Source organism: Amblyomma americanum, chromosome 1, assembly GCF_052857255.1.
Source record: "Amblyomma americanum isolate KBUSLIRL-KWMA chromosome 1, ASM5285725v1, whole genome shotgun sequence".
Taxonomy (NCBI): Eukaryota; Metazoa; Arthropoda; class Arachnida; order Ixodida; family Ixodidae; genus Amblyomma; species Amblyomma americanum.
The window spans coordinates 135996149-136022883 of record NC_135497.1 but is presented as its reverse complement, the minus strand read 5'-3'; the positions used below and the strand labels follow the sequence as shown (position 1 = coordinate 136022883).

The 26735-nt window shown below is 44.5% G+C and overlaps 2 protein-coding genes across 4 annotated transcripts in view; one reads left to right on the top strand and one right to left on the bottom strand.

Annotated features, from left to right (window-relative positions):
* Sf3b3 (splicing factor 3b subunit 3) overlaps nucleotides 1-13525 on the top strand; it is a 64110-nt gene extending 50585 nt beyond the window's left edge. For all 3 annotated transcript variants that reach the window (XM_077647002.1, XM_077647003.1, XM_077647004.1), the window contains exons 18-26: nucleotides 78-252; nucleotides 316-489; nucleotides 1909-2229; nucleotides 7259-7471; nucleotides 7552-7650; nucleotides 9750-9893; nucleotides 12963-13067; nucleotides 13186-13281; nucleotides 13351-13525. In XM_077647002.1, the coding sequence (XP_077503128.1) occupies nucleotides 78-252; nucleotides 316-489; nucleotides 1909-2229; nucleotides 7259-7471; nucleotides 7552-7650; nucleotides 9750-9893; nucleotides 12963-13067; nucleotides 13186-13281; nucleotides 13351-13395 (1372 nt within the window). In that variant the 3' untranslated portion in view covers nucleotides 13396-13525. The remainder of the gene's footprint in view (nucleotides 1-77; nucleotides 253-315; nucleotides 490-1908; nucleotides 2230-7258; nucleotides 7472-7551; nucleotides 7651-9749; nucleotides 9894-12962; nucleotides 13068-13185; nucleotides 13282-13350) is intronic.
* Nucleotides 13526-19034: 5509 nt separating this feature from the next.
* On the bottom strand, nucleotides 19035-24670 carry LOC144113720 (pre-mRNA-splicing factor SYF2). The gene is made up of 6 exons (XM_077647001.1): nucleotides 24453-24670; nucleotides 24181-24306; nucleotides 23958-24075; nucleotides 23750-23840; nucleotides 19432-19530; nucleotides 19035-19277 (listed from the first exon to the last, which is right to left on the bottom strand). Exons 1-6 carry the CDS (start codon nucleotides 24534-24536, stop codon nucleotides 19112-19114), a joined length of 684 nt encoding a protein of 227 aa, XP_077503127.1. The 5' UTR covers nucleotides 24537-24670; the 3' UTR covers nucleotides 19035-19111.
* Nucleotides 24671-26735: the final 2065 nt, after the last annotated feature.

Here is a 26735-nt window from a genome sequence, read left to right as displayed (position 1 = left end):
GACAGCTTATAGTTATAGAACAGACCGACTCTTTTCTATCAGTAGTTTCTCATGGCCTTTGTTCTTTCTTCAAATAGAATCCTTGCCCTTGAGAAGCTTGGAGCTGTTTTCAACCAGGTGTCGACACCTCTGGAATATACACCTCGCAAATTTGTTGTGAACACTGACAGTGGTCATTTGATAGTTGTGGAAACAGACCACAACGCTTACACAGAGAAGATGAAGCAGCAACGAAAGCAGCAGATGGCTGAGGTAAGGTGGCAGTGAGGTTTCCAAGGTCGAGGCATGCTGGTATACTGCCATTTCCTATTGCAGGAAATGGTAGAAGCAGCTGGTGAAGGAGAGCAGGAACTGGCGGCAGAGATGGCAGCCGCTTTCTTGAGTGAAGTACTTCCTGAAGCAGTGTTTGGCTCGCCGAAGGCTGGCTCTGGCATGTGGGCATCAGTAATCAGAGTCCTGAACCCTGCTGATGGCCAGACACTTTGCAAGGTAAGGGCTCTCACAGCTACACGTTTTTCTACACCTATTCAACAAGTTCTGAATCAATGGCAGCCAAAATGCTAACCCTATAAAAAGCATGAAGAGCTGCGGACAGCCTTTTTCGAATAGCCATCTTGCTGCATATAGTGCTTCCACAAGACAAAATTGTATGACTCATGTGACGTTGCTGAAGTTTATATATAGAGTCCCGGCGTAACCTGATAGATGCTGCTCTTTTGGCTCACGTACTTCAGTTCCACTCCCCAGTGCCTGCCTGTGGAAGGTGTATTTCTGTAATCAAACGTGAAATCACAGGTCCGTTCAATTTGCCTGCACCACATGAATTGGTTCTCATGGTACTGCACTTCGCCATTCATTTCAGCAGTGCAACATAGTGTCCTCTGCACGACGCCATTCGTTTCAGAAAAATGCAGAAATTGTGTAGGTCTGGTTCGGGAAAACTGTGCACCTCCTCGATGGACGGTGCCGAACTAGTGCAGCTGCAGCCTCCATGGAAGCAGACGATAGCTTGCACGTTGCGGTAAACGGCAAAGCGACTCTAGTTATTCCACTCACCAACGAGAACGGAACATCACTGGGCTCTGTTAATTAGGGCTCTGCGCTCGAGAAGGTGGCGACGGAGGGAGGGGTACTGTGGCCCTTGCTGGCACCTTGCACCTCTCGACGGACCTGTCATCGGCGTCTTTCTTTTAGACCAATTAAGTTTTAACAATACTCAACATAGGATATGTTAACTAAAAAACCAAACACATGTATGCAGCATGGTGCACGTTGATATAAAAACTGCATAACGTGTAACTCGGCTTGCACACCGCGATTGTGTCCAGTAAACGAACATATACATTTCATATCAGCTGCCGGAAGGTAGCAGCGATGCTGGTTCATGGCAACGCTTTGCTGTGATGAGCTGTTTGAAAATTCTTGACGCAGCAGTTCAGTATTTTGGCGGCCATTGAGGTGGCCGGCACACAGCTGGATGCAATCTGTTGGTGACACCAAGGCTAGCAGATGACCAAGCCTGGACTCAACAATTTGTTTTGGAAGCAGCCAGTGACATGCTGCACTTAAACTGCCAGAACTGGCGCTTCACACTCACAGCACCGCTGCAGAACTTCATAGAACTGATGCAGTACGTGCAGGTGATTTGAACGGTCCTCACACATGCACTGAGATTTTGGTGCACTTGAAGACTGCAGGTGGTCAGACTTATTGCAAAACTCTTCACTACGTCTTTCATATCCGAGGTGTACCTGTGGGACACAGAGAAAGGCTTTTTTTGTTTCCCCTTTCCCTGCTTATTTCTTCTAAAGGTGAATAGTCACATTGTTCAGCCTTTCATTTTTCAGGGCTTAGTCTGCATGTTCTTGCACTTGCTTGCATATAACTCTGTTGCCTTCTTGCCCTTAGGTCGCCCTGGAGCAGAATGAGGCCGCGCTGAGCGTGGCACTGGTCAAGTTTTCATCCCAGCCAGATGAGCAGTATGTTGTGGTGGGCGCTGCTCGAGAGCTGTCCCTGCAGCCATGGCATGCACGTAGTGGGGGCTTGCTGATTACCTACCGGCTGAGCCATGCTGGTGAAACACGCTTGGACCTGGTGCATGCCACACCTGTTGAGGAAGCCCCAACAGCTCTGTGCCCTTTCCAGGGCCGTGTGCTGGCTGGTGTGGGCAAGTGTCTGCGCCTCTATGACTTGGGGCGCAAGAAGCTGCTTCGAAAGTGCGAAAACAAGGTGTGTTTACATTTACATACAAGAACCGGAAGCTGAACATACTGCATGCTTTTTACAGTGATAGTTGTATGAGGGACTTTCTCTGCTGACATTGTATGCCTTGACCAAAACAGTGAAGAAAACAGTGAGACAGGGGCCAGCACTTGTATTCTCATTTTATTAGTCTTATCCGTTGTCCCTTTGCACCATGTTTTACACCGTAAGCCAAAACCAGCTTGCCCACCTTTTCGTCATCCTGCTCAGTTGGCCATTGCTTATCAGAACTACAGTCAAACCCAAATATAATGAACTCTGATACAGTAAAGCCTCATTTATCCAGATCTCATTAACTCGGAAATTCGGTTAACTCGGACTCTATGCACGGTCCCGGCAAGACTGTGTATAGTTATATGGCAGCAAATGCTCATTATCTCTGAGGCATTTACCCACACATCAGTTAACTCGGAAAACTTCGATGAGAGCTACCGACCTTCCTGCGTTATCATGCAATACAGCACGGATGTGCATCCACAGCGGGCGGGACACGGGAACCTACGCGGGGCGAGGCAGTCTGCACACTGCTCGGCAAAAACGGAAAACAGCTACAAAAAAAAAAAGCTGAAGGGCAAGAAATGTGATGATGATGATAGCAGATCACGTGAGCAGTGGCTAGGTGGCTTCGGTGACTGCGCACTTCATAGGGAGAAACCACATCATCATCGTCATAGACTGTACTGCTGCCGACTAACACTGTCACATGGCTGTCACTGCTGTCCCGTGGCTGCACGTCTGATTTCTTTGTCCCAATTGTTCGTGGTGCGACAGTGACAGCGCGCAAATCGTGCAATAAGTGCCCGTTGCTCTGTTTGACAGTGTTTTGGGCCTGTTGCCGCCGCCGTTGCACTCCACAACGATGGCGACCGCCGCTTCAGTGAAGGGACCACAGCAGCCAGCAAAACATCTAGAAACAAAGATGAAAATACTAAAAGAGCTGAATGAAGGCGTTTCTCGGCAAGAAGTCATGAAAAAGTATAGCATCAAGAGGAGTATATTAGGTGACTACGTAAAGAATCGAGCACAAATCTTCGACATGTTTTACAGTGGCAAATTCACCAGAAAAAGAAAACGCCTGAGGACGGCAGCGAACGCGAAGTTGGAAGAGGCTCTGTTACGGTGGATAACAGATATGTGCAGCTGACAACTTCCTTTGAGCGGGCCGCTTGTCTGTCTGCAAGTGGAAAGATATGCACAAAAAATGCAGATCGACTCGTTCAGTGCATTTGAAGGATGGTTCGCTGGCTTCAAAGAAAGGCACAGATTGGTTTTTCGGAGCGTGCGTGGCGAGAAAGCAGTGGTGGACGAAGGTTACATTGCTGACTGGAAGGAAACCGAGCTTCCCCAGTACCGGGCTCTCTATGAACCTGCTGATGTGTTCAATGCGGACGAGACTGCACTTTTTTTTTCAAAGCCTTGTTGGACGAAACCATCACATTTAAGGGTGACCCGTGAGTTGGAGGCAAGAGGAGCAAGGAGCGCGTGGCCATGCTTCTCGCATCAAACATGTTGGGCATGAAGCGCCTGCTGCTGCTTGTCATCCGGAAGGCAAGCCACCCAAGATGCTCTAAGAACATTCACCGGTTGCCTGTGGATTACAGAGCTAATTGGAAGGCCTGGATGACCTCTGGCATCTTCCAAACTTGGCGGCGGCTCTGCAACCGCTGGATCAAGGAATAATCCAGCACATGAAAAGCAGATACCGAAAGCATGTGCTGGAGCGGATGCTGCTGTGCAAGGAGGCAGGTCGAGATTATGGCCTAAACCTCCTCGGTGGTATCCATATTTTAGCATACATCTGTAGTGACACGCCAGCAGACGTGATAGCGAATTCTTTCAGGCACAGTAGATTCGTCCGCTCCGACGACTGTGATTGACCTGGCGAAGCCGTTCCTGAAGACACCCCAGAGCCCAATGAAATGATGGATGATGAAGAGGTCAGGCGGTTGGAGTTTCCTCTCCCTAGTGGTGTGCATTTCCGTGAGTACATCGCAATAGACGACAATGTTGCCGTCGCTAGCATGCTGACCGATGACGACATATTAACGGAAGTTCTCGATGAAGGCGAAAATTGTTCCAGTGATGAAAGTCGTGAGCAGGCGCTGCCGCGATGTCGCACTGTGCAAGGGACCGCCGAGGTTCTTGCTGTACTGGAGGAATTTTGCGTGACAGTGAGCGTGCGCACCACCACTTGATGGGACTGAAAAAAATAATCGCGCAAATTCCGACGAAGAAGCAAACAAAAATAACGGAGTTTTTCATGATATAAAGGTATGTGTATGCCCAGTACATTTTTTTGTTGTTTTCATGGTAAATTCGATAATTCGGTTAACTCTGACATTTTTGCCGGTCCCTTGTGATCCGGAATAACGAGGTTTTACTGTATAGCGAAATATGCTTTGTGTCGAACACTCAGAGTTCTTCTACCATTATGAGTCGTCATGGTGGCTCAGTGTTTATGGTGCTCGGCTGCTGTCACGAAAGACGCAGGTTCGATCCTGGCCGCGGCGGTCGCATTTCGATGGATGCGAAATGCTAGATGCCTGTGTACTGTGCGATGTCAGTGCACGCTAAAGAACACCAGGTAGTCGAAATTTCCGGAGCCCTTCACTACTACATCCCTCAGCCTGAGTCGCTTTGGGATGTTAAACCCCATAATCCAATAATCCCTCTTCTAGCATTATGCATGCGAAATGTATTTTTTATAATGAACTACTCATTGGATATATCGAACTCTGGGCGCCCGCGATCGGTCACCAAGCACCCGCCAATTACCTGCTGCATCGGTCCCGGGTAGTCTCAGGGCAACCACTCTACCCTGCCGCGCTTCAGCGAAACCTGTGAAATGCATGAGGAGCGGGAGCAGCCTTTTAAAATCCGAGCCGTCGGCCAGCCTCGTGTTGCAGCGCTCCTATTCGGCAGCCGTCTACCATGAAATCAAGCACGTAAGAGCAGCTCTCGGCCTATCGCCAGCTTACGAAGGTTGCGGTACGCCATCGTCTTCCATGCTTCCTTTGTTTGCATTTGCTAGTCATGTCGCTGTTCTGCGGTGCTCGCGTTGTGGCACGCTTGCTTCTGGTGCTTCGTCCTGCAAGATGACGATGAAAGAGTGGCAAGGCCCTCCGAGGAGCTTGCAACGAGCAGGTTCAAGATTTGCTTCCTGGATAACTGTTAACTGTTCAGCACACCACTGTGTCGTCTCGCTCAGAAACATTGAGCTTTGCTTCCTGCCACCAAATGCAGCAGCGGTTTTACAGCGACTTGATCAAGGCATCATCCATGCGTTCAGCCTAGCCTGCAGGAAGCGCGTCGGTGAGGGGCTTTTAGTGAAACTGCGGGGTAATGACGAGCTAGAGTTCTTGTAAACCAGCGCAACGGCTCGAAGCCAAACAAGGAAGGGACAAAACACAGCGCTGAACCTTACTTGACGTTTACAAGAACCATGTCTGGCCAACTCGCCCACCAGTTCATGTTGTACAGCTTTATTTCTTGTACAAGGGGCTCTATTTCTCCGTCTTGTCTCGCCGAACCATCTCGTTCCATACCCATCATCGCAAATGCTTCGTGTAAATCACGAATGCTTGGCTTCTGCATTCGAAAGCGCATTCTGGCTCCCGAGGTGCCGGGCTTGTTTGTGTGCTTTCAGCCTTCAGTTAGTCATGGCATAAGGATATGCAAGTTCCTGAGGGCCGAATGCCAACGTCAAGTAAGGTTCAGCGCTGTGTTTTGTCCCTTCCTTGTTTAGCTTCGAGCCGTTGTGCTGGTTTACAAGAACCATGTCTGACCAACTCGCCCACCAGTTCATGTTCTAGAGCTGAAGAGTAATTTGCTTGCAGCGACCGAAATGATCAGTCGTGCCGGGCAAGACGTGGCTGAAGATGCTCATGACCACCGGTTTGAGAGTACTGCTTCCATCATGCTGGACTGTGTCATGAGGGCATGGAAGCCCCGAGTGCGGTGCACTCAGCACAAGATGACAGTGGCGATGCCACGCTGTGGAAAGAACTTGCCGGTGTTCCAGATGCCGTGCCAACAGAGGCTGCCTTCGAGGATTTTTTGATGGTTGACGACATAGCTGTGATAGCAAGCCCGTTGGACTCTGAAATTGTTTCTGGTGTCTGGTGCCACCGAGGAGCTGCCTCCGGAAGATGATTGCCCGACGATTCGCGATGCCGTTTCTGCTGTCGATGTGCTGCGACAATACTGCTTGGGAATACAGGGAATCAGACAAGAGTTCATTGAAATGATGTCGCGTGTCAAAAATGTGATTCTCATTGATGGAGCTAAACGCAGTGTTCAGGAAAAAAATCGCTGCCTACTGCAAACAGGTGTACGTTTCCTGCCAATAAATTACTTTTAAATAGAATTCATGGTGAGTAGCATGGTTTTTTTTCCCGTCAGCGCTCCACACTGTTCGCAACCTCATGTATGATGAACTTGGTACTGATGTTCGTTATAAGCGGGTTCGAGTATTTTGAATTATTCCGTATATCGGATTGAATCGCATTGAATCAAACTGTTCATTATAACCGGGTTTGACTGTAGCAAGTGAAGTTGGTAGGCAACAGCCATCATTTGGCTGCATGAGCATCATTGGCAGTCAGTGATTATCCATAGATAAAGAAACTGACGGCAGATTGATTGTCTCTTGCTGCATATAAAGCATTGACTGAATTTCTGTGGAGCGTTAGTTTCATATTAGCAGAAAGTGATGCATGGGACCATGCTCTTATATGGGATCTATCTGTGCAGTGGCACCAAAGCATGCCAACACAGTAAGCTGTGTATTAAGTAGTTCGTTAAGCTGCTGCTTTTTCTTGTATTCCTGTTCACTTGTGTCGCATGAAGGGGTGCTCAAGATGTGTATTGCATATTGCAACTGGAAGCTTGTTAACATTCCTTTAGGGCTTTGTTAGCAGAATACAACAGTCATGAACATGTTTGCCTCTTGTCTACTTTTACTGTGCTTACATTTTTTTTTTTTTTTTCATTTCAGTACATCCCTAATGCCATAGTGACCATTCAGTGCATGGGCAATCGTGTGGTGGTGAGCGACGTGCAAGAGAGCTTCTTCTTTCTTCGTTACAAACGTCTTGAAAACCAGCTTGTCATATTTGCGGATGACTCAGTGCCTCGTTGGATCACTGCATCCTGTATGCTTGACTACGATACTATTGCTGGCGCTGACAAGTTTGGGAATGTTTCCATTGTAAGCTCCTTACATTGTTTCCTCAGAAATACAAAAGTCATGAAGAAAACATCCATAGTAACTTACTTTTCCAACTACAGGTTCGCCTTCCAAGCAGTATTAGTGATGAGGTTGATGAGGACCCAACAGGAATCAAGTCACTTTGGGACCGTGGCTGGCTGGGCGGCTCTTCTCAAAAGGTAAGGTTCTTGCATAAATGCATTAGCACTGTATCCCAATCTTATTGCTTCTGTGAATGACAGGCACTACACCTGATGCCTTCAAAAAGAAGGTTGAGTTTTGTGACAAATAAAAGTGATTACTTTCACAGCCAGATACAGTAGAACCCCAGTATAGTAAACTCACATATAGTTAAAACAGGCATATTGAGGTGAAACTGGGGGCCCATTTCACCTTACATAGACTACAGCATTTGTGTGTGTGTGTTTTTTTTTTTTGTAAAAACCTCTTCAGTAAAAAAAAAAATTGTTTTAGTAAAAAAAATGTTTGGCCATGGCAGTGTACTTCTGTGCAATGACGACATCTCGGCATGCATGCGCTGTAAATTATCGCAAAGGAACAGGCATGTAGTGGCGTCCTTGCCAAGCCAACAGTAGGAAAAAGGTAAATAGCTTCAGTATCAAAGGTTATAAAAAATAGCATTCTTTGAGACTGCGTTACTGCCAAGCTTGATATTTGTGAGGGGAAGCCAACTTTTTGAAGGCCTCAAGGCAGCAAAGGCTGCTGAGAAAGGTTAAAGCAGTAAAAGAGCGGTGAGGAGTACTGAAGGGGAAAAAGGGCACAGTCGCAGCACTGGGCAGTGCGAAGGTGCGGTGACACTGCATGGGTGGTTTTGCCGTGATTGATTGTGTTGGGCGTGTCCTGACTGCAGTGAAACCTCGTAATAACCAGCTGGTAAAATAGTTTGATATAACCGAAATTCGTAATATAAAATGTCAGTAAAGAATGGCAACTGAGAGAGACTTTTCCGTAATTTTAGCGCAGTTTCGAAGCTGCTCGCGGCTACCGCGGAGGCCACAAAAAAACGAGCGGAAAACGCTAAATTTGGCTTTTCCGCAAAGCACCTGGGCATGCGGCGGCACCAGATGTGAGGGTGGCTTCCTCACATTTTCACCTCGTCCGCTCCATGATAGACGATGTGAACAGAGTATGGCTGCACAACAACCGACTCTGTCACTCGTTCCGGAGCACTGTTGTTGGGTGTGAGAGGCACAAAAGGGCGCCGACTGCCTGGCTACCAGCATTTCTCGCTGCTATGCCTTCTGTGGTGCTGTTGGCAAAGCAAGGTAAAGCGTGAGCCATGGCCCGTGCAGTGAGGCAAAGCCTTCCGCCTGCCATCCAACTGGCACAGACTGGCGCTCTTCAGTTCGATATATCCGTTTTATGGCAAACCGCATTTCATATATGAAGTAAGAAGTGCATGTGTTTGTTGAAAATATTTAGGAACAGTTCGATATACCCAATAATTCGTAATATCTGTGTTCATTGTAACGATGTTTGACTGTAGTATTGCCTTTTAAATGACACAGGCCACAAAAGACACCGTGTTCCCGCAGAGCTTTTGTTTTGATATGGACTCCTACTCCCCCCTCGCTATTAGTGGCCACTTTAGTCATGCAATTATGGTGCTTCCACAAGACTGACAAAATTGAAAATGTAATAACATAAAATGTGACCACTGAAAATAAATCAGTAGCACATAATGAATGATTAGAGCAGAAAGGTATATTAGAGTGTTTCTTTTCTAAACTGATGCTGTGTGTTTAGTAAGTAGCCAAATCATGAGACAGCATCCTTAGAGCCATGCCACCAACCGATGCAGTAAAGACACTGATGAGGTGAGATTCTTGCTGATCCAAGTGACTTTACTACAGAGGGGTTCTACTGTGTACAACGAAGGCTGCCCTCACCATGTGTGCTGAATTTTTTCTATGGATATTCATTTTAGAAATGTGACGTAATTAAAGTGGGAATTCATAATTCATTTTCTCCTATTTGGGATATTGCCTTCTGGCACAAAAAAAAATAGTCGAGGAAGGTTTATACTAAAGTGAGAGTTCTAATCATGTCAAGAAGATAATAGATACGTGCTCCAGAAAGATTTAGAGCATTTTACCTAATGATCTTTTTGTTTCTTTTATTTGCTTGGGGCAGCACAAATGAATATTTTGTGCCCTATAATGAGAGCCAGCTGTAGTTGTGTGCGAAGAATTTCCTGAAAGTATTGCTAAAAAATTTTGGTTAAGCATGTGCAAATGCTCTTCTTTTCTTGTTTCAGGCTGAGGTCATAGCCAATTTTCACGTTGGCGAGACTGTGTTGTCACTTCAGAAAGCAACATTAATCCCTGGTGGCTCAGAATCCCTCGTATTTGTGACACTATCAGGCACTATCGGAGTTCTTGTTCCATTCACAGCACATGAGGTGAGGCAAGCACTTTGCAATGGTGTATCTTTGTGAGATCTTTTGTTGGTTTACAAGTAAAGTGAAAAATTACAGTCGCCAGCTGATTTTTCACTCTCTCTAGGGACCGCAAAAATGTCCAAAAAAATAGTGCTGTCTGAAAAGCTTCTCATCACTCGCCGCGCATTGGGTACACAGGCAATGAGCGGCGGCCGCTTTATTGAGTTCAGGGTTAAATGGCTGTACTGCTGTTGGCATGTAGCAGGCGAACACACAGGCTGGAACGAAATCCGCACGTGAAAGTGAACCTGTCGCTGCATGAATTGCACTGTGCCCGCCACGCGGAGGGTGCGAAATGAAAAGGCGAAGATGGCGATAGAGACAGAAAAAGAACCGATAAATGGCTGATGCAAGTACTCTGTCGACATTGGCCTTCGTAATTAGGCCTAGTGACTAAGAGCTGAAAGCAAATCTTGAAACCAGTGGTGCGTGTATGCATTCTGTGATGGTTTGCATATAATAGGAGGCCTGATGGTGTCGCAACGGAACAGCCGGGGATGCGGTGTGTTTTGTCATGGGTACGAGCTCCTCAATTTGGGAAGTACCATCATTTTCTTCAGCTCGCTGTTTCTGTTAAGCCTTATTCCCTCTCACGTGCTTCGCTGCTGCCTTGTCACATGGTTGTGGTGAAAAGACACAGCAAAGATGAGTTTCGCAAACTTTGATTACTATTCGTTTAAGCAGTGGACAACATCCAAGAACGGTACGAGCTCACAACCACGTGTGCACAATGTGCGAACCTATGGAGAATATCAGCCCCGCTGCTTAAGAGGCTCCCTCTCAGCTTGAATTCTGCTTTTTTCGGTATAGTTTTCGAACCCTCTTGAAGTCTGAATTAATGAGGTTCCATTATTACAATATTTGGTGGCTTATCTATTTGTGGAAGTGCCACGGCGAGTGCAAATGAGGTTTCAAAAATTGAGCTATCACTTGAGGTGCATCCTAAATTTCAGGCACTCTTATAGACCCATATGTATCAGCAGCGCGAACACAAACAGGAAGAAGATGCAGATAGGACAGAGCGCTGTTTGTGCTCGTTCGTGCTGCTGATACATATGGATCGCAACCAACTAGCCCGCCAGATGGCGTTATTCTTATAGACCCTTCCAGTAAGGGCTCCCTGTCCTTCGCCACATTGCTCGCTGTGCTGTTGTGTGCACTTGACGTCAGCACAGTGGAAGTGGCAGCGGAACTAGTTTGCAACAGCCCAGAGAGGAGGCGTTTCGGCATCCCCCTCGCCTGATGGAAAGGTTCATACATTAACTTCAAAAAATCAGGCATCTGTATATTTGGTCGGCGACTATAATTTCATCAGCCATTATGTGATGTTTTGTGCAGCTGCATTTATGTGAATTTGAATTAAAGGTAATAGGAAATCATATTTGCTAAGCTTAAGTAAAGCAGATGAGCAATATGTATTCGATCACTTGTCACCACACTGTAAGAATTTTGAGCTAGCTTCAGTAACACTGAAGCTGTTACTGAAGCTGTGTTACTTAAGAAGACTGAAAGGGGCTGAACAACCCCCACCCTTCTTTTGTGGCGAATAAGCTTATCCAACGGCTAGTCATCGCTTTGAGCAGCCCTTCGTGTTACACTGATGTTCATGGTGGTTGGCACTCGCAGATGGAGAGCAGAGCAAGCTGTCCTTGATTAGTTAAAGTAGGTGCCTTACTAAAGCTTTTTCATCTACAAGATGTCAACTAGCACCACTATGCGTGCGTCGGTGGGTGCCTAGGTAATGACATAGGCGCATGAAGGCCTGTGTACATCTGCTGTTTTTGTCAACCAGATGTCAAGCAAGCGCAAAATATGCAAAAAAGTGTGCAAAGTCTAAAAAAGGGGGGGTGGCTGGGATAAGGGGCTTAATTGTATAGCGTACACAACTCGCTCTGTCAATATACAGCCCAGGAATCTCAAAGGGGCCGGGGTCAACTACATTTTGCAGCATTTTTGTGGCAGACAATTCCACTCTTTTCTTACAAAAAAAAAAACGAAAATGCCCTTTATGAAACGTAAGCGCATGCACCTCGCCCAGCAGCAGTGCTAAGCTCATGTGCAGTGCTGTTGATAACAATTGGCTTGTCCTCCTTTAGCTTACAATCAATCCTCTGTAACCAGCGCAACAAGTTTGACGTGCTTTCTGGGGAAATTTCTCAGTTGTGCACAACTACAGGATTGCAGTCGCAGGCTGATTTTTTGTACCTCGTGTGACCCGAAAAATGGACCAAATAATTGAACAGCCTGAAAAATATGTGAACTTGAAAGAAAATTTGCTTTTCTATGAAAAACCGGCTTGAAAAATCATGAATTTTTCCTTTCCCCATGTTTCGTTAGTGATAACGTTAACTTGCATTTGGGCTGGAGTAATGCTATCACCATGTCCACACCACACCTCACGTCGCCAATACTAAAATTCATGAAGCCACCAGGCGTCGTGCTGCGAACCAGGTGACGAGCCTAGTCTCAAACGTGGCGTCAGTTTTTTGGGGGGGGGCAACAGCGGTCACAAACACCGCGAGAGGGAACCCCTGAGAAACAGTGTATAGTTTTAGTGTGGGTAATGTGTATTTTTGAGCATAAGGAAGTAAACATTTTAACTTTAGTTTCTATTGTGTCTGCATTTGTGTGGTGCCTGTGGATTGTGCCCCCTTTTTTTTTTTGCTCCATTTATTTCCTTTTGTGTCGCAGCTTTACCTCACACTTGCCAGCACACTGTTAGTTTTTTTTAGCATAGCGCGATGTGTGATCCAAAGTCGTGATCTGCAACCTCAAGGCTACTGGTGAAAATGTGAATTTGACATGGGCCTTAGGCCATATGTCATAGACTTTTGAGTTTTTTTTTTTTTTGCATTTGCTGTTGCCGGATCTTATAAAAATTTATTACAGGAACGCTTTCATAGGATGGTGCCTTATAATTTTCAAAATGTAACGAGACTTTCAACAAGAAGGTTTTATGGGCCATCTTAGCTGTCACGGCACTATAGTTGGAGGTCAAACGTAATGCAGTTGCTTTATTTCCCATTGTAGGACCATGATTTCTTCCAACATTTGGAGATGCATATGCGATCTGAAAACCCACCATTGTGTGGCAGGGACCACCTGTCATTTCGCTCTTCCTACTTTCCTGTCAAGGTGAGATTGTGTTTTTTCTTGTCATTGCCATTGCATATCAGTAAACATTAACTGCTAAAATGATCTTGTTGTTTGATGTGAAACTTGTGCACATTTTGTGTTTGTGCATCTTTTGCAGAATGTTATTGATGGGGACCTCTGTGAGCAGTTCAATTCTCTCGACCCATCCAAGCAAAAGAGCATTGCAGAAGAACTGGACAGGAATCCAAGCGAAGTATGTTTCTTGTGCTCATTGTTTTATGCTTGTGCAAAGTGAAAACATTTTGTTTACTTTCTTTCATAGGTTTCCAAGAAGCTTGAAGATATTAGGACACGATATGCATTTTGAGCAGTGGCTGGCTGGGAATATATTTTTGGTTTTTCATTGTTGTACATAGCAAGCATCATTAAAGCACAATTTAGGTTATCCCTTCTTCATAATAAAAGAAATAAACTGTGACATGTATTGGTGTCTGGAAGTTGTGCGCAAATGTGATTTTATATATAAGTATGAAAATCGGATATGGTGCTATCATTTTAATTTTTCTGGTAAAACGTTTAAGAAGAGTGTACTTGCACTGAAAACAGAGCTTTTATAAGCTTGAAAAGACCTAAAATAATATTGCTACAACTGGTTGGATTGCAGTGAACAATACAAATTGCCAAGGCCTGGCTACACTGCCATACACTTCCAAATTATAGTTCTTTCCAGTATTGATGTACATTTCAGAAACTGAAGAGAATGTTTACAATATTCAAATCCATGCGAAATCATGGATTTGTGCTGTGTAGAAGACAGCAGGCAGTGTTACGAGATGGAGCTCTCTTGATAGGCCAGCTGTGGTCACACAAGAGCAGATTTTGCTCTGATCAGAACAAGCAGATTAGTTCCACATAGAAGACTGATGAGTGGCCAGTACCGTAGGATGGAGCGCTCATGCTGGGCCAGCTGTGAACAGACATCGAACTGTTTTGCTCGGGGTTGGTGCCTATTGGGCTGGTGCTTACGCACTAATGAAGTAGTCGGAAAATTATGTTCCATTTCTAAATACAATTTTCTTGGCAGTTGGCTGAGTTGTTTGCTGCTAAAGAAAAGGAAACTTAGTAGCAGAGAGTCGAACAATTCATTTCTAATAAAATTGCTCGGTGTTCCTTGAAAAAGTGCAGATAGATGTATATTGGAAAAGTGCCATCAATTTTTACGGCATTGGATGCCATTTCCTTGGTTTTGTGCTGTTGTCTCTGCATGCCTGCCAGTAAAAATGCATCTCCCACAAATGTGGATGCTCCTCTGAACATCTACTCTAATGAGCAATTTCTTCAGGATCACAAGCCAGCTAGTCTTGTAACTCTCGGCTGTCCCTTGTGCCTTTCACATTAATTCACATGAATAGCTAGATTTCTCGGCACATTTTCACATACTAGTCTGCAAGTTGCATATTCAGGCTCCCATATTGATGAAAGGTGATGCAGGGCTGCTGCGGTCGGTGGCTTAGTGGTTATGGCGCTCGGCTGCTGACCCGAAAGACGCGGGTTCGATCCCGGCTGCGGCGGTTGAATTTCAATGAAGGCGAAATTCTAGAGGCCCATGTACTGTGCGATGTCAGTGCACGTTAAAGAAGCCCAGATGGTTGAAATTTCCGGAGACCTTCACTACGGCGTCCCTCATAGCCTGAGGTGCTTTGGGACGTTAAACCCCCATAAAAATAAAAAAGGCGATGCAGAATACATTATGGATGGTAATTCTGTCATAAAATGCCATGAACTGACATTTTATGTATGTTGTATGCGTGCATTTGTGCAAGACAGAACAAAAGGATGTGGTTGAAGTCCCTCGTCTAGGACTCTATTGGACGCTTCTGCTGTCCTGGCCCTTGCCACCAGCTGTTGTTGACAGTGGGTCCGAGCTGGATAGAATGTCTCGCTGCTTGGGCATAGGGTTTTGTATGCTAGCTATGGTTGGATTCTTTCAATATGCCCATACCATGTGGTTTGGTTGCAAATTTGGCAGTTGCTCAAGTATTCGGGGGAGGTTACATTTTACTCGTGAGATAGGGAGTGTAATACCTTGGTGTTCTGTTGGCTCTTTTGCAAAGTTGACTTGATTGTCTGACCCATCGTGTGCCATAAGAGTACTGTGGTAAACAGCGGTTCTCTGCAATGGCTTTGATGCACCTTGCATTACTGAGTGAGTGCCCATTGGTTGGGTAAATGCCGAATGTATTGCAAATTTCTCTTAACTGATTCGCTTTAAGTTGTCTTCCACCGCGTCAACATCTGCACCATTAAGAACAAAGCATCAGTTGGTGCTGTTGTCTCCAGAGGTTTGCCATGCATGTTTGCACACATCCCACGATCTTGCAGGCATAATATATCTATATTTACAGTTCAGCTCTGGCTGGTTAGATGGTGTTACAGCTTTGATACAACACTGCCCAAGGGCACCGTATGCCAACACCTGCACTCGCAGTAATTGCACGTTTGCTAGTTTCACCACTGCATGGCGGCCAAATGTAGCCTTTACCTTTCGAGATCTACCCCCTTCCCTCTGAAAGAGATTTACTACAAGCAAGGCGTTGCTACTTCATACAATCTCTGCTCTACGTTTGACAGATGGGTGAAATACTAATATGATGGCTAGCTGTTGTAGGGACGCCCACATGGTAGTTTTAACCATGGCAATAACTCCATAAACTCGTGGAAAGAAGTTATAGTGAACAGGCAACCATTGCTTGCAAACACTGCATGCATAGGTAGGCTGTTTGAAGTGGCTCCATGCAGATGTATCACTGGGGCAGTAAACTGGAACTAGAAGCCACGCAAAAATTTTCAACATATTCTTTTCGCTCGTATTTTTAATTTTTGTTCCACTGCTTCCATTTGTATGCACTAATTTTTTTAGTTCATTCTGCATTTGTGTCTGTGCGATATTGTCACCTGTAGCGTCGCTAGAATTCTCACTAAAAAGTGCACATTAGAAGAACCCCAGGCAGTCTAAATGAATCCTGAGCCCTCCACTGTGGTGTCCCCTGTAGCCCATGCATTGTTTTGGGATGTTAAACCACATTTCAGAATGCATTCCAAAAATGTTGAATCCTGTTAGCACATTTAAATTGCTTTGTTGTTTACAGGAAAAAAACAACTTGGGGGAAGCTTTGCCTTGAAGAGTAGAACACAATAGCATTATTGGGTCACGTTCGAATTCCTAATTAGCACACTCATAATTACTCATGTACACATCAGTACATGTCTGAGACACAAAGTCAAAGACCACAGCACAGGTCCACCTTTATTCAGCTTCAACCAACGAGCTTTCATGGCCTTTCATGCTATAAAATGTGCTACTGGACTTTGTTTCATCTACTGAAGGTGGTCGTTACAGTGCATCACGTTGCCACCGCAAGGCGGTTGCCTCTCAACGCTTCCTTGTCAGTTGTTTTCCCCAAGAATATTTGTTGGTAGCGAAAAGAAGAAAACATATGAAGAATTTAGTGAATGCAGTTTTCCCAGTCATTGTATCGTTCGGCTTTTCAAGCCACAGCCGGACAAAATGTGTTAATAAGGATAAGAAGGATGTGGGACTCTCGCCTGCAACGAAAATGTTTTCTTCCAGCTCCATACAGGAATCCTGTCTGTAAAAAGTTGAATGAAAAGGGTATTTATGTACCTTGCGGAACACACTTTTCTTTGTAGGAAGGGGGAAAATATTGAGCATGTGTTTATCCACTGCAATAATTCAACGTTCTTTTGGGATGTCTTGCAGCACACCATTAAGATTTTCCACTCAAACTGCATGGCATTAGGTTTGTGCCTGTGGAAGGTGGTACGATTCCATATGATGCCATATTTCTGCTTGGTATGCATGCAGTGGCTTTCTGCCATTGCGATCCCAGGACCAGATCTCTTTATCAATATTTTGTGGTGTTTTAAAAATGCATGATGTGATGGACTGAGACTGCAATGATGAAATAATATTGCTCTCCCGAAGTTTAACACAACTGAAAAATTGGAATGTTTGCTGCCACTTAAGAGTGCTTTTTTTTTGTGTGTAAATAGCCACCTGACTTGTATTCCCATGCCTTTGAACCCAATAAAGAAAAAAAAAAACCTTAGTGGCCTATAGGTAGTGTGCTTGTCTCGCAATCCAAAGGTCCTGGGTTGATTCCCACCTAATTTCCCAAAATTTAGTTTTCATTGCAGTCACTTAGCATATTTAAATGATTCTAAGATGTTTGCGACCAATTTCACTGCTCTAGCACTAATTTATCTGGCTAAATTTCTCTGCTTCCTTCGGGATTTTCGTGTTGCAACAATGCCATAGCCAGCTTTTCTGTGACACGGGGGCCCTTAAACGCTATCGTGTTAAAAAGGGTACTCTTGACATCCTTTCAAGAACGTGTGGTATTATTGGCTGCACTACCTGAAGGCCACTTAAGTTTCATTTGGTAGATATGGGTGCTGGAATAGTAACCATTCTGCGAATAGCACAGGTGCTTCATTGATTTCTTTTATGTGCACAAAATGGTAGAAGTACACACAGCCAAGTTTTAGTACTTTGCTGAATGTTTGATTATATTTGCAGGAATCGCTAGTATGTAACCCAGGTTGAAGGAAAAAGAAGGTTTGGGGGCTTGGGCTGGTTGCATTGACTGAAAAACCACATGTATCTCAATGGCCCTCAGATGGATTGCATGCACAAGATGAATTGCTGAACAGTTTTGCATGCAATTTCAAAGAAACAGAAGTGGATAATGCTCAATTTTAGCATGGCAAAAAAAAATGGCTGTGGTTTAGCTATCTATCCAGGTTTTGCTAAACCTGGATAGATACATCTGGCCGAGTGGAACTAGCTCAGTCGAATTGCAAAGTCAGTCTTTCGCCGCTCCGTTTCGCTGGGCATTCCTTCTTGATTTTCTTTCCACTTTACACGGCGCATGTGCACAGCTGTTGCAGCAGGTGCGCGCCGCGCCGCCAGCAGCAGCAGCTGCTCCACACCACGTGATCAACCCAGGTGACCAACGGCACCGCCACGGAGCTCAAGTGGTGCAACGCTGAAGGGTCAAAGAGGTAGCGTAGTATACAAAAAAGGGGAGGGGGTTCAGTCCACTGGGAAGGAAAACAGTGCTTTGTAAAAGTATTCAATACAGAGGTTTTAACTACAACTCTTGCTAAACCTGGAGGGACGCGATAGCTACATCTGGCCGAGTGGAACTTGGCTCTGCTTTCGAGTAGTTCAGAGGTTGTAGCATTAAATCTGATGACACAGTACATACCAATTGCATTTTTTACATTGTGGAAGAAAGGTGCCATTGTTAGAACAATGAAACAACCTTGTTCTTTTTTTCTAAAGTCGGCACAATTTGATAAATCTACTGTTTGTGTAGGTCAACCTGCATGGCACAAGCTTGCATCACTTCATTTGTTATGCGCATTGTTTTCTTTTGTTTACCTCTTAAGAGCCTTTTTCAGAATAGCTGCATATATCAAACAAAACAGAAGTGGTCTTGTGCAGACCATTTTAGTTCCCAGTGGCAAATAAATTGATGCAATATTGTACTGTCAGTACTGTTGTTACCTATGAAATGGAACAGACCTGTAGCTGTAGGCAAGATGGCACTACAGGTTCGTATATCGGAGTAATTTTGTTCTGTTCGGAGTGCCTAGAATAAGCCGATTCAAGCTCATACAATATTCAGCATCCCACTTTCAGTACGCTGTAGCAGATTTAGCTAAATTTCAGTAAACCATATTTCCACTATGGTTGGTGCAGTGCAGAACTTGAATGTGGCTTTCATGCAGGCTTGTAATAAGGCAAGTACTAAGCTATACTGCACCCTCCGAAGTAAACGTGCTTCACCCTGTATCAAAGTGCAATTCCCTCCCACATTTAGCAATAGATATAGTGTGTGCGCTAAGCTGGCGTCAACCACTTATTACATGGTTATAGGCACAGCAGCCCAACAGCAACAACAGTTTCAAAGCCAAATATGAAAGGGATATCCAGGTTGTCAGTTTATTATTTCCTGTACAAGAACTTTAAAAAAAAAAAAGCAACACTTGAGATATCATACAGCAGTTCCTCTCTCCAGGTTCTGCTTGATTTCTGCAGTATACTTTCCATAAAAGCGCTCCAGCTTCTTGTTGAACTTCATGTTACGTTCATTGATGTAATCGATGTCTTCATCATCATTGAAGCGTCGCCGTCGGCTGTATTTGTTCCTCTTATCAATCCTGCAAAGATCCATCATGGCACTGTTAGCAGCTATAATAAGTCAGATGATTAGCAAAGAAAGCTAGGCAAGTTGGTGCAGATTCATGACGGATAATAGCATGGTAGCCAAACACAAGTCAGATGCTTGCAAATTGATAAGACAGAACAGCTCACTGTTTCTCAATGTCATCCACCATACGGTCTATTCCCTCTTTGGTGTCCTTGTGAAGACCGTGGATGATTGTGTCTCTGGTTGGATACAATGCATCACCCCTGGAAGAAAGGTGCCATTGTTAGAACAATGAAACAACCTTTTTTTTTCTAAAGTAGGCACAATTTGGTAAATCTACAGTTTGTGTAGGTCAACCTGCATGGCACAAGCTTGCAGTGAATGACTGCAGTCAAAGTGACTGGTATGAAACACATAATAAAACACAGTTTGCAATTAATACATCTCAACTTGGCTCTGCTTTCGAGTAGTTCAGAGGTTGTAGCATTAAATCTGATGACACAGTACATACCAATTGCATTTTTTACATTGTGGAGTCCAGTTCTGCAAAATTTATTTGTAATTGTTGCTCTGGAAATGCAGGCTGTGCACTAAAGATGATGTGGTGTTATGCTCATTGATTACACAGAAACAGAGAAGTTTTCTGGCGGCAGCAAAAATGATTAGCCTCTAAAAGATGAGATGTGAGCAACACATTTGAGCAGCACTACCTCAGACCATCCACTGCCTAAATACGTGTCTAGAAATGATAGTAAGAGCTCTAAACGGCCTACTGAATTCTTTTCTTCAGATGGGCTTTGCACTGGTGGTGTAATTTCATACTGCCTTTGCTACTGCTGCTTGAAGTGCTGTCACAAAAGGGATTTCTGTTAAGAACAGCACCCGTTTGTGAGAGGACATAAAAGGAGGCTACAACAGGAGAGTGCAGACTGTTCTGCAATTAAACGCACGCCGTGGAATTCTTTCAGCTAAATCAGTAAATTTTCGAGCTCAAACTTCTCGCAGAAATGGCATTTGGTCAGCAGAACTGTTTTATACCACATTTGTTTGGGGTACTTGCCTGAATCGATCAGAAGTTGGATATTTATATCACCTGCGGTGATGACGAAACAAAACACACCACTCTCTCAGCGATGGCACCATCTCGTTTGTTGGAGGGGATTGAATATGCTTTTTCAACTGCTTTATCAATGATCATAAAAAACCTTAGTTTGGCCAAAACTGTACCAACTTTGAAGACTTCCATAGTGTCCTCAAGCCTCCCACAAAACACTCCCCTTCCTCTCCTTTGCGGAATCGCCACCGGTGCCGTTGTTGAGAGAGCGGCTTGTTCTGTTTTGGCGTGGCCACAGGCAATGCGAACATCCGACTTCTTCTCATCGATTCAGGCAAGTACCCGCGACAAATGTGGTATAAAACACTTCTGCCAACCAAATGTCATTTCTGTGCGAAATATGAGCTCGAACAAATCATCAGTTTAGCCAAGAGAAACATTGCACGGCGCGCATTTAATTACAAAACACGCTGTATGCGCTCTGTCCCAATGCAGTACCTTTCATTGTGCCCACATTTCTATTGAAACAGAACGTGAACTCTCTCAACCATCATTATAAGAGATGTTTCATGTTCCTGCTTGCACATTCACAGTAACTATAGAGGTCTACTGATTAGCAGCAAGAGACTACTAGATTTAGATGTCAATGCATTTGGGTATGCAACATGAACACAGTGATCCACTTGCACGTTGTGAACTTTTGCCTCACTGCATTAAACTGTTAAGAGTATGTTCATTAAACTATGGGAATAATTCAGGAAACCTAGCTATTTCATGAAAATATATGAAAAAAGCATCGTTTGTGCTAAATCTCTTGTGACAACAGCCATTTGATTTGAACTGCATGAAGGAAGTCATATCCAAATCATAAGAACAATGACAAGTACAACCACCAACAGACAGCAGACACATCTGACATCTTGCCCAAGTAGGGAAACATTAGTGCAAGTAAGACTGATGCCTTTCATTAGCAGGTATTGCCTACACGACTAGAGGTACTGCAAGAAAGGCTGGTAGCACATATCATTGGACCTCTTTCAATGGCCTCTCTCACTGCACAAACACAAGCCAACAATTTAAACAATCGCACAGCTAAATGCAAGCTACCGTATATGAGTATGTGAAGTGTAGAAGGCAAAGATATTATTGCACCATACAGAAACGAGTCCCGTGTGACGCAAGACTTTCCGATTCCAAATCAGAGACGCAGTGACAATAGGGCTATGCCATCATAAGGAGCATTTGGAACAAAAGCTGCATTCTGGAGCAGTGAAAAAACCTTTGGTTTATGTGTATCACAGAAATTGTTGTGGCATATTTTGCAACTGCATCGAAATACCGTATACACTCGACTAAGGGCTCCAATCATGTGTGGTCCTCTTGCCAATATGGCAGCCCATAATTTGAAAAAAAAAAAAAAAGTATTTGCAATGAGCAACTGCGTTTCACGTGTGTATAAATTTCCTTGTGCAACACACTCCCCTGGGAGCTTCCAGGTGACAGCTGCCTATTTCTATTATGATCTCATTATTACTATTACCACTATCATCATCACCACCTTCCAGCATGCACCGTTGTGCAGCTGTGCCATTTAAAGCAGAAATCAGATGCCTGTATGCAGTAAAGATGGCAATGGCTGACCGCAAAGTGATACCAACAGGAATGTTAAGAGCATCACTACAGCTAGTCTGCTTGTAATTTGGGTTGGTGGCACGTACTGTGCCCGGACATTGTTCAAAGTTTTAAAGTTAATTTAGAATGCAATGGATCGAACCAAATATTAATTTATTTACAAGACTGGTGAAGAGCCGGGCCTGAGCACCAGCGATAGCGATGAAGAACCTTAAAGGTATCCATAACTATACTCCTGTATCCATAGCTATACCTCAAGTGCAACACTGTTTTGAAGCTAGCAACCTTGTTCGTGCTGCCTACATCCACAATCAAATAGTAGTGCATTCCTTGTTGTGATATGTTTGGCATGAGCTTGATTAAATGCGCTCTTACTGATGACGACGCAACAAGCGCCTCCAACACGGCTCCCTTTATTTTTTCATGCGGACTACTTCCGTACCTTTCACAGCGCTGCACCTGATCTATGAAACGGAGTATAAGTGCCAGACATAGCTTCAGACTGTATGGTACAGTAGAGCAGTTTCTTTGGAATGTAGTTGAAGAACTGAACTGAAAAATGCTGCTTTTGTGTACAGGCCGCATTTCGCCAAAATAGCAAAAAAAAAAAGTGCAGCCCATAGTCGAGTGTATACGGAAGTCAGCCGAGCTGAGCCTGACCATCATGAGCGGTGCCACTATATTTAACTGCAATGAATGGGCTTGCCAGAGTAAGCAGAAAAATTTTTTAAATTCTCAACAAAATTGATAACGAAAGCTGGTTTCTTCAACATAAAATCAATATCCACAACCATCGACTGCTTAGAGCAAAGACCTGGACATCACCAAAGGCACTGTAGAGGATCAGTTGCTTCAGTGATACCATGCAGGTGGTTATGGTTGATGCACTCAAATGGACACCACAGCTCTTGATTTTGTGCAGTCTTCACACAATTTGCTTTTTATTTAGAAAAATCTGATTATTGCATACAGTGCCTTTGACACTACACAATTCTGCAACATCAGCAGTGCTGCCTACAAGGCTGTTGGCCCAAGATGTAAGTGGTGATCAGTTATGCTATGAGCAACCACCTGCCATTTAACGTTCATCCTGAACTAAAATCTTTGTTATCTTTGAGACCAGTCAAGTCATTTTTAATTTAGATAAACCACATTTTAGCCTAATCAGATTTTGCACCTTGAATAAAGTTTAGATAACAGGCACCTTCCTTGAATGTGCCACTACCCTCCTCCTTAAAGTCGATGATCAAGTACCGTAGCATACTAACTGTAAATGCAATGCACACTGCACAGCTAGATACGTCTAACAGTGGAGCACTTTAGCGCAAACTTGAGAAGGAAGTAATGTGCTTGAAGGTAACGAAAATAATGCAAATGCAGGAACTGCTAGCCACATGACTAAATTGCTAGGCCATCATAACTATGTGCACGCAAGCATTGGGCTCAAAATGTAGTGAATACGTTTTCTGACTGAAAGAGAACAAGATAACATTTTGTACATGCCTGGGGTGAGACAGTGGCACCAAAAGCTGTAGTACACTTCACACTCTCCCACCAGAATCGCATGGCCATCTCTCTTGGGTCAACACATTAGGATACCTGAGCAATATTCTTATCACATAGTAGGTAAATGCAGGAAGTCATGAAATGCTGGGACATAAACACCATTTACCCTAACAAAAGTCCCTTTCGCAGCTATAGCTCTAAAACATAAGCACTGTGCAATACTATTGGGTACTTTGGCTCAAAACAGTGCAGCCATCAATCACTTCCATCTCAACACCAACACGACTCACATTTCTTCTTTTTTTCTTTCGTATTGCTCGAAGTCTGGCTTGATCTGCTTTACAAGACGCTGGTACTGCCGCACAGTTGCCGCCTCATAATCTGTAATAAATTACGAATAAATTACTATTCGTCCCTGCCGCACGCTGAATTACGTTGTTCGTAAGGTAAGGTCATGCGAAAAAAAATCGACTTGACGAAATATGAAAGGAAACGTACCAGAGAAACCGACGTCAGGGTTTTTCCTTTTCTTCTTACGATCCAAGCGTTCCGCTTCATCGGCACTGACGTTTAGCAGTTTAATTCGCGAGTAGTCTTCACCACGCTTCGCAGCATCCTAAAAACAACCACGCATATGAGCTTCCAAGCGCCACATGTCTAACTTTCGCTTCCGCAGTTTCACCGCTCCAAGACATCAGAAAAATGTGGAAAAGGCTACTACCTCGTACTTCTCTTCTTCTTCCTGTTTGTAGCGTGTCCACTTCTGTTTACTCTCCCAGTTAGCTGGCAGTTTTGATTTCTTGTCTTCTTCAATTACTTCTTTATGATTAAGCGTTCTTGCTTCATTCTAAGAAACAAAATGCAACTTGTTAGCATTCCTCTGAAGTATAGCAGCGAGGTACTCGTGAAAACTGCACGATGCTAATTATTACAGCATCGTTTGCGGATTGCAAACACTACACAAGCAGCAGCATTACGACGCGTATTACTCACCCGCCGCATATGAAGGGCACGCAAGCGCTCCAGCTGCTCTGATCGCTTACTTGACATCGACGCAGAAGGCTGCCCTTCAGACATGGTATTTGTGAGACAAATACTGCGCTTGTCACATTACCAAAAACAAAGCCAAGCTTACCACCGGGCTTGCAACCTCCCTCACTACGCTACGCGCTACAATCTGATGATGATGATGGCCTCTGGCTGAATGGCACATTGATCTCCACTAGGGGGCTAGATGCCGCATCGGACTGGAGTTTTGCGGACTAATACCCCTGTCACACGGCCAGTTTCAATCACCCTCGAGTCGAGGGTCTTCGAGATTCTCAATCGCCATCGAACTCGCCGCTGCTACACGGCAAATCTCAATGGCCATTGAAATGGTTCTCGTGTCTTACGCCACAGATAAGTGGCGCCACAATCGCTACTTTGGATTTTGCAAAAATAACAAAAATAGTTGATAAATGTATACTAAATGCTGAAATACAGGCATACGCGAAAGTCGTTAAAAACCCTTTTAGTTGCACGTACGCGACGTACATATGCATACACTCCTGTAGCCACTTTAATACAAGACGAGCCAAAACCAAGCCAGTTCAACTGCGTCGGAGCGCTGCTTCGTCAGGCTTAAGACCGGGGAAATCGCCATGATATCTGAAAAACAAGAGCTATTTTTCTCTTGAAACTTTATGCGAGAGTAAGAATGGGCAAATCGAAGGCGAATACAACAGCTTAGAACACGATATTGCTTTGAGGGATTAGCGACGAAGCTGTTATCGCTGTGAAGCGGGCGGGCAGGGTGCCGCCATGTTGTCAACGTTAAGTACGCAAGCAACGCAAAGACCAACGCAAAATGAATGCGCTTAATGCGCTTAAAACCAGTCTAATATAATTTTAAAATAATTTTACAGGCTGCTTACATTAAAGTTTATGCGAATAATGTTTGTTCATGTTTTTTCATCGTGAATGTGTCGTGTACGAAAGTGCGCTTGGCGCAGCTCGGAGCAACGCTAGCAACCTTGGGCAGCGCTCGAAGGCCCTCGAAATCTCGCGCTACTAGCGCTACTTCGTTGGCTGCGTTCCAATACTCTAGACGTCTAACAAGACGTCTAGTGTGACGTCTAGGAAGCAGTCTACATGTCCATGTATTGGAACTTGTCTACTGCTCACACCGCCTCGCGGCATAATAATGTAACTAAAACTTATGAACAGTTGTACTACTATTTTTCACAAAGTGAGCAATAACGATAATTAAAAACGTGTTTTCAACAAGTTTACACATTTCTTCTGCAATGACTTTGCGCGTAAACCGACTGGTGGATGTGCCCATCGGTCAGTCTACTTGTAGCAGACGGGGCCGCTCTCCGAAGACGACTCAAAGAGATATGCGATTATTCTTTTATTATTGATGCTCAAATGTACATGCTCCTCGAACGTGCTCGTTCAGACGGTCCTGTAAACATAAGAAAGAATACGAAAGACTGTAATCAATATGCGCGAAATGCGATACGGCTAATATACACTGCAAAAGGAAAACACATACGTGACATTAAACCTGCTGTCTGCCCTACGTGGCACTCGGAGACAGCGAGAGACCTAAATACAGCAGCGATCTTTAATCCTGCAAAGACTAAAATCAATTCGCAACATGCCGGTGTATTTGTTCTGAGAGTGTAGAGATAAAAAAGAATGCACGCGAAAGAGTTGATGCAACTAATACAGCAACAGAAGAACACATTTGTTAACCGTCACGCCAGCCGTCTTAACGCCCGTCGAGGAAACCAACGACAGCGACCAGTATTCTCTAAAATAAAGGTGCTAATTAAGATCCGGCATCGTCAGATGCCGGATCACGTAAACAGACCTACAGCGTCCGCTGCTGTAGCAAAGCTCTCAACTGCACGATTTTCTCCTGCGTGATTCACTTCTAGGAATCGCACGTCCACGAAGATTAATTAGCCACTAGTTTGCGTACCAAATAACATAATAGAATGACTCACATTTTTCCTTTCCTATACTCCGTGTACAGTCCGACGCCCGCAAGAGCACGACTCGCTCATCCGCGTACATCAGCTCCGCCATCTTTAGACAGCAAGTTAGCCTGCATCGATGTGGACTTCGGCGAAGCAGTCTTATGAGACTGCTTCGCCGAGAAATGGAACGCGTCCGTTGACTCGATAGGCTATTGACTCGATCGCCATTGAAACTGCCCGTGTGGCAGCGCTCGATCGCCTTTGAGTCGATAGACTATCGGTTCGAGGGCCCTCGAAATGCCCGTGT